The following is a 17,949-nucleotide window of genomic DNA, read 5'->3' as shown; positions in this document are numbered from 1 at the left end:
TTAAAGTAGCACCTGCATACCACATGGAATGGCAGATTATACTATGGAATACTCCAGGCCACTGTTTCTGCTTAGGTCCACCGTGTGTATGTGTTAGGATCTGTGTTGTTGTCTGAATGTTTGTGTGTCTAATTGTCTGTCCTCCTGTCATCTTGGAATTGGCTTGTGGCATAACTATCTTTTCATTTGAACATCACTAGTGTATAGCATCCGCCCCAGCAGATATGTGGACAGACGATGCTGTTGTCTGGTCTGGGAATTAATGTCTGGCCATGCCAATAGGAAAAAAAAAACATCCAAGGCTTTTTAGGTGTGGTGTATATTTTATCACGTCATGGATGTACACAACTGGGGTCTGGCCCAAATAAATCGGTGAGGCAAACATGTTGATGCCAAGTCAACCTGCCCTGGCAAACCTAAAATGACCTGACAACTTCACACCTGCAACAGCCATTTTATAGAGCGAGTTAGGGCCTCCCTGAGCCTCAGAATAATGACCATATTCCACAGTAGTAAAGTGTTGGTGAACTGTGTTGCGGCTCATGAGGCTTAAGAAAGCATGACCCTGGTGCCTGGAAGATGAGAAAGCCCTTCCAATAAAAGTGAAAATAAAATTAGGGGAAATGTGGTTTTAAAATGGGCATTTTGTCCTCATTTTTGAGGCTCTTATTAGAACACAGGGCAAACACTGTGTTTTCTCTTGCTTTAATTTTGTGTTATTTGTGATACGAGGCCTAATGGGAATATACTTAATTAATTTCACCCTCACCATGAGAATTAGGAAAATCTTTACCAACTGATCTCTGGCTTTGCTGTCAGGGGGTTGCTTTGAAAATGCTGCACATACCACTGTTTCTCTCCTCACTCCTCCACACGTCTCTTGCACACTCTTCTCTCTCCTTTTCTCTCTTATTCGCCGTATTATCACAAGAGCACACAGCTTAGGAAGACTAATGGCTTGTTTGGTGTGCTTAATTTAATATTGGCTCCCCAGAAGGATTTTGTTTTTTGGTGAGTGAATACAGTCGAATGCACCACCGATCATATGTGTTGTAATAACACAGCCAGACATACACAGTTGTCTTAATTTCCCAGGTGAGAAAGACATTGGGCTTACCTGTGACAGCTGAGCCTGCAGAGAACAGAGCAGCTTTCCAAACATCCAGACTATCATGATATATCAAAGACACATTCAGATTCCCTCTGAGAGCTGTCTGGACGAGGGAGTGGAGGTGTCGGTGCTCTAACACTGGTATTCCCTTTGGCTTTGAGTATTGATCTTGTGAATGAGACACAAGATTAGCTATTCTTATGGCCTGTATTGATTGGCACTGACATAAATGGTGTTTTTGAGCCAGAGCGTGCAGGTCCAATTAAAAGAAAAATCAATACAAAGATCCTCATCTTCACATTGTTTTTGAAATGTTATTATTATGGCAGGCTCTTCATAAAACAGGCTATCCGTAGACATGGATAAACAACACAAAATGAAGCGTTGTCTGCTGTGTTCATTAGAATGCACAGATGTGGTTTCCTGTCCTCATCCAACACTTTAGAATATGCTGAACGCTTTGAGTTTTTCTTCTGTCATATCAGCTTTAGTTTTAAATCATCAATCCATTTTGATAGCAGATGCGGAGCCAGTGATCACACTGATTTTTTAAAGGATTAGATGTGAGTTGTAAATCCTGTTAAAAAACCCAGTAAGTGAGCTGGGGGCACATCCAGCTGGAGCTCTCCCATAATCTGACTGCTCTAGTTCTAATTATCCACTAGATTAGATCCATAGATCATATTACATAGATCAGACCATCAGATAAGCTTACATGATCTAGAAACCCATTTGAGATGAATGTTTTCTTTTGCCGTGGCAAACACTATGCGTCATCAGTGAGCTTTCAGGACTGCATGTATCAAATGAGGTATTGTTGAGATGTCAGAGATGTTGTTGATATAAGTGAAACTGGAAAGGGTTGGTAGTGCTGTATCTTTCCTTTGCGTTATCTACTTTTCCATAAAAACAGAAGCAACAAGGTTTGTTTTTTTTCAGGCTGGAAAAGCCCTTCTCCTATTCCTATTCCATTCCATTCAAAGTGGGTCAGGCAGGGCAGGGCTGACAGCAGTCTACAACTGCTGCTGCAGCTGTGCCCCTGTGTGTGTGTGTGTGTGTGTGTGTCCTTATACCCTGTGCTCTGTTTGCTTTGCACTGAGCTGAACATGTGTCTTTAAACACACACATCGCACAACACAAAATAAGACAGGAAGGGAACGAGGGAGCTGTAGGAAGGCCACTTTTAAAAAAGGAAAAGACATAGAAATCACAACCTTTCTGTGACAGTTCAATTTAAATGCAGAGAGGACTTCTACTACAGAACAACAGTACTTTCAGATCTTTGAGATCCGTTTTGATGCTTGTTGTTTTCCAAGGAAACCCCCTGCTGCTGCCAAACCACCACTCTGTTTCCCTAGAAACAAAGAAATGGCATTTAGAAACCTACAGTGCTTTTGTTGTAAAAACTACCAGTGCGACTGGGAAAGTCCATCTGCAGTAGAGGCTGGAAAGCCCATCTGTGATAAACAGCACTGTTGTTTCACCATTTGGGTAGCTATAGAGGGAGAAGGTTCAGACATACATGAAGAAGGAAACAGAGAGAAAAGAGACAAAAAAAACATGAGTAACCATGAGTAAGAAGGCGAATGAGTCCAGGACCTTCTTGACTTAGGGAATTCCACAGAGGCAGTCAAAGCAGAGTGCACCCACCACATCAAGCTTGTCTCACAGAACTGAAAATGCTGTGTCATTCTCAAAGCAATGAGTCTTTGCAGCATTTGTTTGCACACAACATTTCTATCTTCCCATTCTCATATTCCCTTTGTCGTAGTTATGTATAAGACAATTGTCTTTCTCGCATTCTCATTCTAATTCGATAAACTGCCCCACTTACTTAATATTTCAACAACTATAAATAAGAGCACATCTCTGTTGTGTAAATGATAAGTAATCTTCAACGAATTTTGGTTTTAAGAGAATAAATTACCTCCAATCCATCTGAAACATTTGATCTATTGGCCATGAGTAAGTTTGACCTTCACCGTGAGTTATATCAATGGGTTGCCAGTTTTGTAAGAATGTCACTCTTATGTGCGCACCAGCATAGATGAATGTCTGATGTGAAACGGTCAGTCATAAATAATGCACTGGTTATTCGAGGACATGGATTCAGGACATATTCATCCAGACACCCCTCTGAATAGGATTATTCTACATGTATACCATATATTATTGAATTACTGAATTGAATTTATTACACATTTTCAATTGCTTTATGACTTTTTAAACCAGTTTTATTCCCATTTGATAAATTAAAATAAAAATGTTGCAGATTTTGGCTCGCTCTTGCTGCAGTTCAGAAATACTATTGCTTGAAACTGGAGGGGGAATAAGTTTGTGTGTGTGCGTGCGTGCGTGTGTGTGTGTGTGTGAGATATACTACTGCCTCGCCCCAGGGAACACAGCCAACATCACATGATTTATAGCATGATGGAGGAGCCAAGTTCACCTCCACACACACTCACACACATACACAAAGAGGGAGTGTTCACACAGCCAGCAACCAGTTGTGCAGTTTTAATTATTACAGATTGCCCCCGATGGATCTGTATTCAGAATCAATCCCACTGCGACACATTGTTTAAATGCTGCTGATCAAAATTATTATTCGATCGCAGGTTAGCCAACTTTGTGTGTCCGCAACAAGAGTGTTTCCTCAAGGGAATTGTGTAGTCATTAAAAATGCATGTGAATTTGTGTGTGTAAAGCTTGTGTTTGTGTGCATGGGTGTGTTTTTGTCTCCTGCTCTTGCTGCTGTATGAATACTCCCCGTCTCCCCATTGTAGGGAATATGTGTGTGGTCTTGAGGTTGGACTGAATAGGGTTTGATTGCTGGATTATTGTGTGTTTGAAAACGGAATTAATCAATGAATTTAGCCATGTCCATTGTTATGACAACAATATTAAGAAATATTGTTGCATGGCTTGAACACATGCAGGATTTTATTCAGAGACATCCCATTATGCACCCTTATGTTTTTTTTTTTATGTATCCCTCTTAGATTGCAGTTCCTTTACTTTTTATATTCACTTTACTTTTCTTCTTTTGTGTTATTACAAACCTAAATTAAATTGCAACATGACTGGGTAATCAGCAGTTATTAAAGACGTTTATCAACCAAACATTTGTTGGTTCCAGCATCTCTAATGTGAGTTTTTCTCATGCTTCTCTTTGTTAAAACATTTGTAAATTAAATATCTTTTGAATTTTTGACTGTTTTTAACTATTTTAAGATATTTTATTGATTAAACTGTTTAAGCCTGTTTCTTCATAGTGATAGTGTCTTCACAGACTTAGACTTAGACTTCACTAAGTGTCTGCAGCAGATTTGAATACATCATCGTAAACCAGAGAGATACTGTTACTGTCCTGTCAGCCTGCTCAATGCATAGCGAAGGTACTCTGTCTACAGTCGGATTCTGCTTTAGCCACCGATTCATTGTTCAGGTGAAGCAACAAAGCAGCACTGTTGAATGCTGTTGTAGCGGTATTGCTTGGACACACCAGCAGGAGAGGCATTTTATCCCTTTTTCAGGCAGCAGGTAAAGGTCTCAGAGCTACCTAATGCCATCACCCAACAGAGCCATTTCAGAAGACACTGCCTTCAGGCATGAAAAAAAAAATTCTCTCTCTGCCCTCAACAAGACCTCTTGAGTTCTCCTTTGTGGCCATGCCTCTTTTTCTCTACTTTTCTCTCACTATCTCTCTGTCTCACATCCGCGCACACACGCGTGCACACACGCACAGTTGCTTGCAAAGAGCACGGTTTAGGCCCTGGTGAAGTTGATTGTTTGCCTCCCCAGGGCTTTCAAAGAATGAAATCTGGTGTGATGGCTGTCTCTACTTTAAGACTAATGTTGATGGTACATGACCCCAGTGGTTGTCTATGCACACGCCCAGACATGTACACACACACACACCCAGATGAAGAAATACCGGCTCACGGCTTGAGCACAAGCAATATTTTTCCAGAGACCATCCTGATGTGGAGACACACACAGGGTTATTAAAATCTATCCTTTTGAGCTTTCCATTCCTTTACTTCTTACATTTTCACTTTCGCTTTTTATCTTGTTATTACAAACCCACAAAATGCCAAAATTGCAACATGACCAGTTGAGCTGCAGTGTCGCGGGGCAATTTTACCGTAGCAGTGATTTACAGTAAATATGCGGCTTATTCCCCTGTTGGGTCAGCTGGAAGAGACAGTGCACAGACGCTTTCGCATCCTACACCCTAAGGACCCAGAGAGGGTGCTGTTGGGTTCATTATGGGAATCAGGAGACCGCAGATTAATTCTGCTGCCTATAATTGGATGGCCTATCTCTGAGCTGGACAGGGCTTATGTGCCCAGAAAGTTGGCTGTGGGATTTGCCTGCGAACATACATAGAAGACACCAAGTACTTTTTATTTGTTCTGTGCAGTGTTTCATGGTGTTTTATAGTTTAAAACCCCTCAGAAAACAACATGTTACAATATATTTGATATATTAAAGCAATTAGTTAAAGCTTATTTGGATTCCTCTAGCAGTCCCTGTAACAAGCTTTTCATCATTTTACTAATTGCTAATGCCACTGTTCTTTCTCCTTCTTTCTCTCCTGCAGATCCCCAGCTCAAGGGTATAGTGACCAGGTTATATTGCAGGCAGGGATACTACTTGCAAATGAACCCCGATGGCTCTCTTGATGGGACCAAGGATGACAGCAGTAATTCTTGTGAGTACTTTGATAGTGTCTGTTGGCCTTCTGGTTTAACATTAACAGAGAAAACTGAAAAAAACTATCAAGTTACTGGTACTTAAAATCAGTGTAGGATCCTTGAGCACAAACGTTTTCTTCTAGGAAACGCATTGCTGACTTCCTGGTCTAGATTCATCCCCCAGCCTTTTGCCTCAGAGCACAAGTGCCTTCTTAAATGGCAGCTTCAAGATCACACAGATTGATCCTCTTCTCTGAGAGGGAAAGTGGACCAGGAAACAGTAGGCTTAACAGGGAGGAAAAAGGTATTATTAGCTTGTTCTGGCACTGCTCCTCCAGTGCTCCAGGCTAGGTTGTTAATTTGATTCCAGTGCTTGGTTCTAACAGTAGCCTGACACTCTACATTCTGTCACTTACTCTTGTCAGCATGAGGCGATGTGGCACATGTCACATCTGATAGGCTGAAGGGACTTATTTAAACAGCGGACAGTACATATAATGAGCATAAAGGATATATCATATCATTGAAACTCCAAGATCAAATCAAGTGCTGGTACTGATTGCTCCACATTAAATTTAACGTTTTTGAAATTGGCAAAAGGCCACCAAAAGGCAGTGGTCATGCAGTAGTTCGCTCAGCTTCTTCCCAGACTCCAAACCTGTCAATTACAGTTACTAACTGGGTCAGCAGAGGTCATTATGTGCCTTTAACTCTCCCATATACATACACTTAATGTCACAGCCAGGCCAGTCCTGTTGTTTCTCAGTACAAACTGTAGCCATTACATACCAGGCCCAAGGAGTCTGCTATAACAACAAAAGGGCTATTAAATCTCCCATGCACCAGTGGTGGCCCCAATTACATCTACTTCTCAGGTAGCTCTGGGTGGCTGTGGCTGTGGCTATGCTAGGCTAGTCACGTTCACCAGCCATGCTGCAATTCATCTTCAGAAATTACCTAAATGCAACAGCTAGCGATTGCATTACCCATGCTTTGTGAAGCATTAATGATAGGCAGCTTGCATTTGGATGATGAATTACACAATAATGTTTTTCTTTCAGTGTACAGTGTATTTAACGTTTCCTTAATGGTCAGGTCTGTCTATGGTAATGCTGTTCGGTTATATTTTTCATGTATGTGGGTGTTTACCTTTTCCCATGTGTGTTTTTCAGCTTTATTCAACCTTATTCCTGTGGGCCTCAGAGTTGTCGCCATTCAGTCCGTGAAGACAGGGTTATACATCGCCATGAACGGGGAGGGCCATCTGTACACATCAGTAAGCAGGCTGCTCTATTCTATCCTGTCAAAATATCTGAGCATGACTTGAAAATATTGATCATGTTCAAGCATAAGGGCATACAAAAAAAACCCACACACACAAATATGTGTCCTGATTTGAGGCTTGTTTGTATCTGTACCATGTGTGTTTTACGTTTAAAAGAGCAGAGATTCAAATACATATGTTGATCATATAGGTAAATTCATTAATCTTCACGGCAAGCACAACACTATTTCCAATAAGGGGCACTGAACATGTCTCAGACATTTATAATATTACCACACTGCAGGGTAATTACATTTCACTGAAGGTTGGGGGTCCTTTTAAGCAGAAATTCATGCATACAGATTTCTGTTCAACAGGTGAAATGCCATTATGGCATCTGCTTTCGTAAGATTTCTGAGTATCAATCTTTTGCTCTGTTAGTCTACAAAAAATGAATAGGTGCATTGGCATGTTTAGCATAATGTAAATAAGTAAATTAAATGGAGACCTGTTTTTGATCAGAGTTAGGACATTTTAGGAGCTGCCAATCTTTTTCACTTTGTAGTCACTGACTGTTATTGACTACCTCTCTTCAAAATAAACGAGGCTTCTGTGGACTAGACAGCCGAGGGAGTGATAAGACCTCACTCCTTCACTCTGTCCTCTCCCAGTCATTCAAAACAATCAGCAGGAAGAACATTGGGAGTAGTGCTCCTCTCCGAGACAGCAGTATCCATCAGAATCACCGTCTCCTTCCCTCTGGTGTCCTCTTGTTCCTAATCCTGTGCAGAGCAGGAATCGCCATCTTATTCTTCATTCATTACCTTGGTGGTTTAGAGGGGCCACTTCTCTTACTGTGCAGTGTGCCGGTATTCCAGTGGAATTAGTTCTCTAATACTTAATCACTGTAGTTTTGTATGTTTGTTGTTTTAATATTGACTTTTTGTCTTTTGTTGTCCTTTACAGTAATTCAAATTAATTAATGAAAATTGACTGTGTTTATATATCGCATATGTTCTCACGATTTTGCCTGTTCCACCTGTCACATTCAGTAATTGTGAGGTGTTTGTTATGTCTGGAAGTTTATCACTGATGGGTTGACATTTCTGTAAGCTGACAGTCATTGTTGTTGACAAGTGTTGATTGCCAGACTTTCTTTATAGTGGACAAAATCCAGCAGTGATAATGTTACTTCAGAACCTTCATTATGAGGTGTTTTTGTCATTTTTTCCACTAGCCACTGAATATGTTTAGTCCAGGCAGAAGTGTTGTGAAGTGGGTTTCGTTGAGCGCGGTCGGGGCGAAGTGTTCCTTAAGCACAGTTTGCCCTGCTCCTGTCTTCACACAGCTCCCCTGTTCCATTTGCAGCTTATTTCTGTGCTAATGGAGCTTCTGATCAGACCTCAACTATCCAGCCACCCACTCAAATGTCTCTTTTTGCTCCTTAGTGTGTGAATTACTCTGGTAATGGTAGCCTTGTAAGATTTTCTTCATCCTCCTCCATCTCCTCCTCCCCCTTCTTTCTGCCTCTTCTGTCCTCCTCCGTAAGTAAGGTACAACCATTCCTCCCATTATCACTTCCTTCGCAAGTGAGGATCTGACAGTCGACCTTTTCTACCCATTAAGGCTGTTTGATTGCAGTGCACTCAGATTTTTCAGAAACAACTTTGAAGGTTATAATAATTCAGAAGAACATGTTGCCTTGGTACACATTATATATGGCAAATCTGCAAAACAAACAACAAAAAAAGAGAAAAGGTATTCTTTCTCAATTTGGCCACATTTCCCTAAAGCCCATTTCCCTTTTTTTATTAACTAGAATTCACTTGGTCAGTTGTTATTCTTCCACAATATTAAATACATTACAGAGGCTTTTACTGTGATGACGTACTTTGATAATGAATCTTTTTTTTTGAAGAGATGAGGTGAATCAAAAGGAGAGTCCCACTCTTTCAGAAAATAGATGGAAAGCCTTTCAAGGCTTTTGGTAGTGCATCATATTCTTTTGTGTGTGTGGCACTCAAGGAGCGGTGTGCGGCTCAAATGATAGAGATAGTATCAAAGTGACTGTGCAGCCTGGTACAAAGGGCACACCATGGAATAAAGGAGAGTTCAATCATCTCACCCCTTTTTAATCTGCTTCTTTTGTATCTGAGAGAATAAACTCCCAGCTAATTCTCCTCCAGGCTGCTCCCTGGATCAGACATTTCTGAAATTTAATAAAAGGAGAGGAATTTTCCCAGCTTGTTGTGTATGATAGCGGAAACAGGACTTGTTGTAGTCTCTAACTAACTGTAATAGAACTCTTTGTGCATAAACAGACACACGTAAAACCTTAATTATTCTGTAGGGACTATGATATTAAATCTCTAAAAGCAAACAAGGAAGAGTTGGATTGTGTAGTTTTGCTACACATGATGAAATGATGATGCCAAAGAATGCAACTCCCTAGTGCTGATTTAGTTGTTGTTTTTCCTGTCCTGATAATACAGTCTCCTACCATTTCTCAAGTATAAAGGTTGGGCATTTCATGGTCGGCTGGTTTTCTTTAGAGCTAGTTCCCCATTCCCTCAAAACACTAGAGTCTTACACTGCAGGCTTTCTTTATCAGGAGTCTGCACTTGTTAGTGCTACCTTTCATGATTGTCAAATTGACTTGCCACATAACTTGAGTGGTCCTTCTACAAATGAAATCCTTCATAGGAGCAATCAGGAGCAGTGCAGTGGCTTTAGCTTCACTTGTTAGAGGCTGTAACATCAGCCATGTAGAAGACTGAGGGCATCTGTTTCCTGTAGTGGCCAATACAGAATATATAACAGCTCCAAGGAGCCTGATGTGAGGGCTCCCTCAGTTTGCATCAGTATTAAAATGAAAGTGCATGGCGGCTATGTGTAGGGAAGAATGGAAAAGAGCGGCTTATTCAGGAGTCAGTGGAGTGAAACCAAGAGAATCCTTTCAGAAGGCTCAAATCCCCCGGGTTTGGGTATTTGATATTTTCCCACCAACATTCTTATTCAACTTCTAGCCTCTTATGTCGTTTTTCTAATACTGCTCTCAAATGTTCTGCCTATTAAAGACACCTTCCGATGGATGCACTTTGTTCCCTTGCTTTCATCTTCAGGTGTCTTGCAAAGACATAGTCTTTAATGGGTGGAGAATTCAGTTCCACCTGATATTAAAACGACCTTTCAGTGTGAGATCACAGAAGATTGGGATATTTACAAAGCCCTGTTTGAGATGTGTGCATATGCAGGTATTGTTTTATCTTTTCTATATACTGTATATGGATCCCTTGCAATTTTATATTTAATACTGCTAATAGTTAAGCCTGTCAATTGCATGGCCACACATGCACAATGGAGAAATCTGCATTAAATATAATCTGAAAGCTGCAATCAGTGCAGTAAATCCTCCGTAATCTTTAGTTTTTGTGTTCAACTTTGGTGAACTTTGACAACCAAATTCTATTGGCCAATAGTATACAGTCTTGTCTGTACTGATCTTTGAGGGAACAGAGAACTAGACACCCTAAAACAGAGCAAGATAACAGGGGTTATTAGTGTTACACTGCATACTTTTAGATAACCCTGCTCTACTGAATTATAAATTGCTCTACAAAAGTACAATAGACAGGAAACAAGAGTTTATTGTAAAAACATGCCAAAAAAGTAAGAATAGTAGAGATAACCAATCCAATACAGGTCATAAAAGGCTCTCATGTTCTATGAAATACATTGTATTTAGAATGTAGCATTAAGTTATCTAATGAAACAAATTCAAGTATGACCCTATGCCCCTCGTTTTAGTAGAGACTTTGTCCATTATCATATTTAGAAGTATGCACTTTCTTGCACAGAATGTTAGCATTTTATGAAGTTTACATTTATATTTATTATTAGTAAAGCCATTTGGTATGCCCTATAATATGCCAACACCTCTGTATTTTCCTGCAAAAGACCACAGGCAAAGAGTAAGGCTACTTGTCTCTATTTTGCACTACACAGACATAGAGTACAGAAGTTGGCACAAAACATATGGCGTTGCGAAGGGGATATATGAGCTCTGTGTAAAATCTTGAGTTGAATAGCTTTTATTCTGTTATAGATGCTCCCAGGAATCATCCTATTCATCATCTATAATATCTTTATGATGTTCCTTTTCCCATGTTTCCTTTAAGTGAAGGATGCCTGTAATACCATACTCTATGAGCATACTGTGATAAAAGCTTCTAAAATTTCCCTATAATAAAAGAAAGACTACCTGTGCTAGTGTCCCTGCTAACAGAATCCCTTATCTGTAAATAACGGAAAAGTCCTGTTTTTGAATATAATGTCTTTTAGTCAGTTAAAACAGATTCATCCATCGTCAACCGCTTATCCTGCATACAGGGGGGCTGGAGCCAATCCCAGTTTATATCAGGCGAAAGGTGGGGTACACCCTGGACAGTTCGCCAGCCCATCGCAGGTTAAAACAGATTAAAATTGTCTTTAGTTGCCCAAATCCAGAAACCAGTGTCTGTTGTACCTGGCAACAAATAAAGTTAATCACATATCGAAATGTGACCAAATCATCTTATGGCCAACCATGCTTTAATAGTGCCTACTGTAATGGGGTTGTTACAAGCACATATCAGAAATGTAAGGTTTTTAAGAAACAATAAGTTCTTTAAGTGAAATTTGGACATGGCACAAACATGTCTCTTAATTAAAATGAGTGAACTTCTTTCTATTTAGCAAGGCAACTGGCTTGGAGTGCCATTGTGCCTCCCAAGTACTGGCATGTGGCAGTTGACTAGTATGCTAGCAGGTCTTGGACTGCTGTCAAGTGAACTCTGGATCAGTTAATTTATGGTGTAAACTATTAATGGGAAGCATACCATTGTATGTGTCATTTCATTGGTTAAAAAACCTTTTCTCATCCTGCTTTGGTGACCAGTGAACTAGTAGCAGATTTGCTACCAAGATGTCAGCTAGCAGGGGACCTGGACTGTGAGATGCCTCCTGAATATTTGGGCTGAAGAGAACACTGAGGTATTAAAAATATTCAGCGATAAAATAAAGGAGAATGTATTCCAGCAACGCGTTCTCATCTAAGTGTGTCTTTACCGACGCTTTCAAACAGTGTGACAAAGCGTAATTATTTGACGTATGAAACACCACAGTTTTCTATGTCGCAGCAACACAAAGGAGGCTGATGCCCCAGAGCATCTCATACAGACGCATCCGGGAGCGTCCCGCACCTGGTGCGTCTCACACAGACGCTGAAGTGTACCTTTAGCATCAAATAACTACGCTTTGTCACTTTTTCTGAAAGTGTTGGACGACCCTGAGATGAGAACGGTCTGATTCCAGCGATCTGTTGAGCAGTGTCTTGTGAAAGAAATGTGTCAACAGAACATCAGAGTACTGTAGTATGTAAGTATTTGTAGGGGGTTGTTTTTTTTACCCGCTTTTTGTTTACAATTTCTGGACCATTTGAATTTTGCCTTTGTGAAGGCAAACTGGACCAGCTGGAAAATGTAGCATACTCACATTGGTTTGATTCAGTAAACAGATCTCTTGGTGTTTACCCGGCCCAAAGGGCTGAGGGAAAATTGAGCCAAAGGTGTGTTAGGTTAAGGCTAAGGCTAGAGAATGCATTATGTCAATGATGGGTCCACACGGAGACACGAGAACGTGTGTGTTTAGACCACATACAACATCAAGGCCCAACAGATGGCTTAGTGTGAACACGTTTTATTGGTGTTGATTGCAAACCTTCCATGAATGAAAAAGATCTTATTCACAGTTTCGTGGTTGTTTTTTGGAAGGATAAACAATGAAGGTGGGTCTCAAATGGGGTCTCTGGCATTTAGATGTGAATTACTTACAGTGTGCAGTAGTCTAACTTATATTCTCACTTTTGAAAAAATACATAAAACACATGTATGTAATGAAATTAAAGATTTTCACAAATTCCATAATTTCACCAACGAAAGTGATGCATTATTTGTCACCTTGACATTCCATAGCAGCATCAATGAAACAGGCACAAGTAACAGATCAGACAACGTTATGCTGACTTTGGACATAAATGTTAAAAAGAGTCACTTTTAGCCTAGAAGACAAAATAACAAATAGCTGAAAACCCACTTACAAGTATCACATTTTTTAAGAAACATGCTTCTCTTGCATCATGATTTAGAGATTAAAATGTTCTTAAATGTTATTTGTCATAGACATTGAAAGTTCATGTTTATGTTTTTTACATTGCCTATTTGAATTTAGTAACAGTAGTGAGACAGGAAAGGCATGGAAGATAAACATATAGTGTGGCCTTGCCTTGTCGGACTCGACCCTGGGCTGCTGCAAAAAGAACTTAGCCTCAATACATGGTGCACACTTCACCAGGGGACTACGGTGCGCCACTACCATGTTTATATCTTTAAGCACTTGAACAAATCCACAGACACACATAAAAACACCGTAACAGCAGAACAGCAGAAAAGGGTGCTAGCCATTATATTTTCACATTCCTACACATCTCTGGCACACTTAGTAATTAATCAGATGATTTTACCTTAGGAGTGTCATGCTCGGAGCTGAGGTAGGGGAAGCCTCATTATTTCCAAAGCATTGCTCTCTTCTCCCTTTAATGCAGTGTCAGTGTCAGGAAGGGTGGCGGCCATAAGGGCTGGAAGGAGAGCAGCTTCATGCATTAATGAACAACAAGGTTGGAGGTAGGCGTCAAAGCTGAACTGTTGGTCAGGGCACAGAGCTAAGAACAGCCATTTAGCCATTTGATATCATTATTCCTATTAATGGTTTCCTAATAAATGGATACTCTTGGTTTGTTATAAAATCTCAGTAAACATGCACTGGCTGATAATATGTGGCAACACTTTCGTCCTTTGCAGAATCATCTCAGTTCTTATGTTCTATGGAGTTGTAGTTTTGGATGTGCCAGTGGAGAGAAGAGTTTTGCATCACAGCAGTGAGTCACCAACCATAAAACAGGGAGTCCCCCCACAGAGTGTTTGGCTTTACCTGTGGGGATTATGCCTCTCTGAACAATAAATCATAAATACCCCACACAGCTGATTTGTCCCTTATCTCTTCCAGGTCAACAGCTTAAGGTCTATTAATATCGCATCTTCCCCTGTTCCTCAATCATTCTTTTATCCCCCTGTTTATTTTAGGCAATTAAGAGTCTGCAAGTGCAGCTGTTTTCTGAATCACTGGTTTAGATGACACATATTTATGATATGCAGTATAGCAGTCAAGTGACTGAATGTGCTGGAAGTAATATAAAGGAATACATAACACTTGTAGTCCTGAATGTATTCATCATGTCTTGTAAACTGACTTCACTGACAGCCAGGACCTTTCTGTGCATGTTCTCCCTATGTTTCACTCTTAAACGGTTCGATATTATAAGTCAGTGTAGTGATGTTGGTTTATGATTGGTGGGGGTTCCCAGTGGACGTACAAGACGTAGGGACGTTTATAATAATAATGATAATGATAATCATGAGCCTGCAAATTAAACCTTAATAGCCTCTTAAAGCAGGCTAAAGCAGTTTTCATTTCATAAACAATTTTCAGCAAACTGAGTTCTGCAGTCAATCATTTAATTATTTTCACTTTTCACGATTAACTATGCGTCAGTGTTTCCTATAGTATATGTTATCAGAAAGTGCATGGTGCACAAAAGAAATCTGGAAAAGATTCTAAAGATCTAAGGAAAATAATTCGGTAACACTTTCTATGAAGGTCATCGCTATAATGACTTATGCATATATTTATAACACGATATAATGCGTCCATAAGACATTATAACAGTTGTTATAATCACTTACAAACATGCATTAGGCGCTATAGCAAAGTTCATAATTTATTATGACCTTTTGATTTAATGTTTTATAACTAATAGTAATACCAGTTTATATCAATGTTTATTTATTTATATCAAAACGTAGCCTATTAAAAGACATTTTAAAGTAATTGAATGGGAATACTGTTTGGGCAGTAGGAATGAGAATCTCTTGGCATCTCACGATTCGATTGGATTACAACTCAGAGGGCGGTGATCCATCTTGATGCATTTTTTTTTCTGTGTAAATTCTGGATAATTACTAAGCATTTCGTTTACACATTAAAATCCAAAAGAAATGTCTCCTCAATTGCTTAAAAGGACTAGTTTACATCCCTGATTTACTTTAGTAGCCTCAGCTCCTCCGTGGTCACCAGCGTCCTTCCTTTAATAACCAGTTGTTTGACTCCTCTGGACACTGAAATATAATTTAACTTAACTTGCAGGATGTACAGTATATGTAGAGTACATCAACTTTAGCTTCAACCTGCTGTTCTCATTCCTCAATAAGTTAGGTAGTAATGACATGCAACTAATTTAGCTAACGTTACACTGCAGCCAAAACCGTGCTTTACAGACCAGGGATCTGTTAGCTAGCGTTGAATACAACACTGGTCTCAGACCAGTAACAGAGATCACGGGTCTCTGTTATGTGCACACCTGCAACTGTCCGGGCGCTGCACTTCTGAAGGTTCCGCCATTTGCGTTCCGTGAACATTACAGTATAGTACAGTATAGTTTACTTCTTTGCGATGCGGACGTGGAAGATTCTGAATTGATTATGAATGAGAGAGAGCGAGCAGCAGAACGTGACGGTGAAAATTAGCGGAGGAAAATATTTAAGTTACTTAGTAAGTTGTCAGTCAGGCAGAACATGTGCAGTGTAGGTCACAGTGTGTCCATTAAGTCTGTTGTTTCCGCAACTGCTGGAAAAGTGAGCTAGTTAGCGCTAGCTAACAGTATTCCTAATTCCCATTTCAATTACGTCTTTTAATAGGCTACGTTTTGTGAAGTGGTTGTCTTTAATCGTCCACTGCATCTGTTAGGGCCTGTCCATAGGCTCGCCATTCATCTGTGACAACATCTGAGCCTCGCCTTAACGTTACATGATGTTGGTCAGCAACAGGTCTTCTCTTGAGCGAACTTTCACCACCCTGACAACGAGTTTTCTTGATTTAATTATGTTGTGTTTTTGTGCTAAACTGCAAAATGTTCAAAATTCATACAGATTGTTGATAAAGTGAAGAAACATAAATAAAAGTTGTTGTCCTGCGCAAAATGTGTCTCACTACTTAAAGCAAACAATTACGTGTTATAAGGTCTTTTAATTAGTTCATATGGTATTATGTCCACCTGTAATATATTATACAGGGATAGATATTTAAACACTTTAGTTAAAGCAAACAAAGACATGCTATATAACTTTAAACATTACTATAAGCTATTATTCCATTTTATATCACTAATTGTAAATGGTGACTAAATTGTATTCATAACGAGTCGGTGGTTATAATGTGTTATGGAACATGGTCGGAGATTCTTGCCGCACATTGATATAAACTGGTATTACTATTAGTTATAAAACATTAAATCAAAAGGTCATAATACATTATGAACTTTGCTATAGCGCCTAATGCATGTTTGTAAGTGATTATAACAACTGTTATAATGTCTTATGGACGCATTATGTCGTGTTATAAATATATGCATAAGTCATTATAGCGATGACCTTCATAGAAAGTGTTACCAATAAGTTCTTAACAAACTGACAAGCAGTATAAGGTTTTTATAATAACAGTCATTAATGTTTTGTATGATGACTCTCAAATGCAAATCACTCTTGGAACTGGTCCATTTTATATCTGTTAGCCTTTTCCATCAGATTCTTTGCTTTAGTTTTAGTGCTTTGCTTTGGTGATGGCCCCACATTAATGCTACACAATGTCCTTTCCTTTACAAGTCAGTGTTGTGCACAGTTCCACAGCTATGTATGTTCGTAGAAACATGTTCGAGCTATATTTCTCCTCCCCGAGTGGGCAGACTTTCTACCATAGTGGCCATCAGCCAACTATCGATCTGTCAGCTAGAGCTTACGCTGAATCTCCCTCATCCATCTGGAATAATCCCTACATCTCTATTAAAATGGAGTGGCCAAAACACACAAGTGGTTAGTCGGCATTGTATGGATGCTGCAGGGATAGCTATAAATTATGTGCTGCTGACAGATAGTGGCAAAGCAGGAGACAGGAACGAATACAAATACTGCATCGACTGGTTGGGAGAAGGCGAGTTTGAAGAAAAGAACAGAGAGGGAACTCCGTGGTGTGTTTTGCAGGGAAAGCCCTGCTGCGGTCAATATAATCAGTGTTGCATGCAGACAACCACTGCTAGATGCTTCCATTTGTCTGTTGCGACTTCTGCTAAAAGCATTAACCATTTTGAGCCACAGAAAAAGACACGATCCAACAAAACCAACAGCCTTTTAGAATTGCACATACTAATTTATCAATTTCTTATTATAGCAGGTTAAAGAATGCCTTGTATCAAATGAGTACTAATATTTGTCTTCTCTGTTGGTATTAAAGGTATAGATATTATCATTTCTGCATTAAAATGTTTAAAAACCCTAGACCTATGTTGTATACTTTGTTGTGTGCTGACATTATCCCAAATGTTTCCAACAGAGTCCAGAGAAATCTTTAATTTTATTCAAGGTAACAGTGTGTTTCACTTGGTTGCCTGTCAATGGCGTCATGTTCCCTCTAGCTGCTATAACTTCTGGGGAAACATGGAAAGAGTGAGGAAGGAAGTCGGTGAACCTGACAAAATGCAGCGTGAACAAAACGTATTCATATTATAATTCATATGATACATGATTTCTGCCTGAGTCACATCAAATAGATTTTTTATCAGCAATGGTTGTTTAACAATGAAGACAGCAACTCTATGCTACTTCACGACATCAGTTGTTATTGTTTTGATGTGCAAGATAAGTGGCAGAAATTACATGTTTAAATGGAAA

The 17,949-nt window shown here is 39.7% G+C and overlaps 1 protein-coding gene and 1 long non-coding RNA gene across 3 annotated transcripts in view; one reads left to right on the top strand and one right to left on the bottom strand.

The window, feature by feature from the left end:
• Positions 1-17,949, top strand: part of fgf14 (fibroblast growth factor 14) — a 113,267-nt gene that overhangs the window by 73,440 nt on the left and 21,878 nt on the right. For both annotated transcript variants that reach the window (XM_038720993.1, XM_038720994.1), the window contains exons 2-3: positions 5,718-5,828; positions 6,984-7,087. In XM_038720993.1, coding sequence (XP_038576921.1) covers positions 5,718-5,828; positions 6,984-7,087 — 215 coding nt within the window. The remainder of the gene's footprint in view (positions 1-5,717; positions 5,829-6,983; positions 7,088-17,949) is intronic.
• On the bottom strand, positions 2,279-13,869 carry LOC119904373. The gene is made up of 2 exons (XR_005444691.1): positions 13,635-13,869; positions 2,279-2,465 (listed from the first exon to the last, which is right to left on the bottom strand). It is a non-coding gene; the product is annotated as an uncharacterized LOC119904373 (long non-coding RNA).

The sequence above is a fragment of the Micropterus salmoides genome, unplaced genomic scaffold (assembly GCF_014851395.1).
Source record: "Micropterus salmoides isolate LMB-PRFRI ecotype aquatic unplaced genomic scaffold, ASM1485139v1 Ms_hic_scaffold_15, whole genome shotgun sequence".
Taxonomy (NCBI): Eukaryota; Metazoa; Chordata; class Actinopteri; order Centrarchiformes; family Centrarchidae; genus Micropterus; species Micropterus salmoides.
This window is presented reverse-complemented; position numbering and strand designations above follow the sequence as displayed.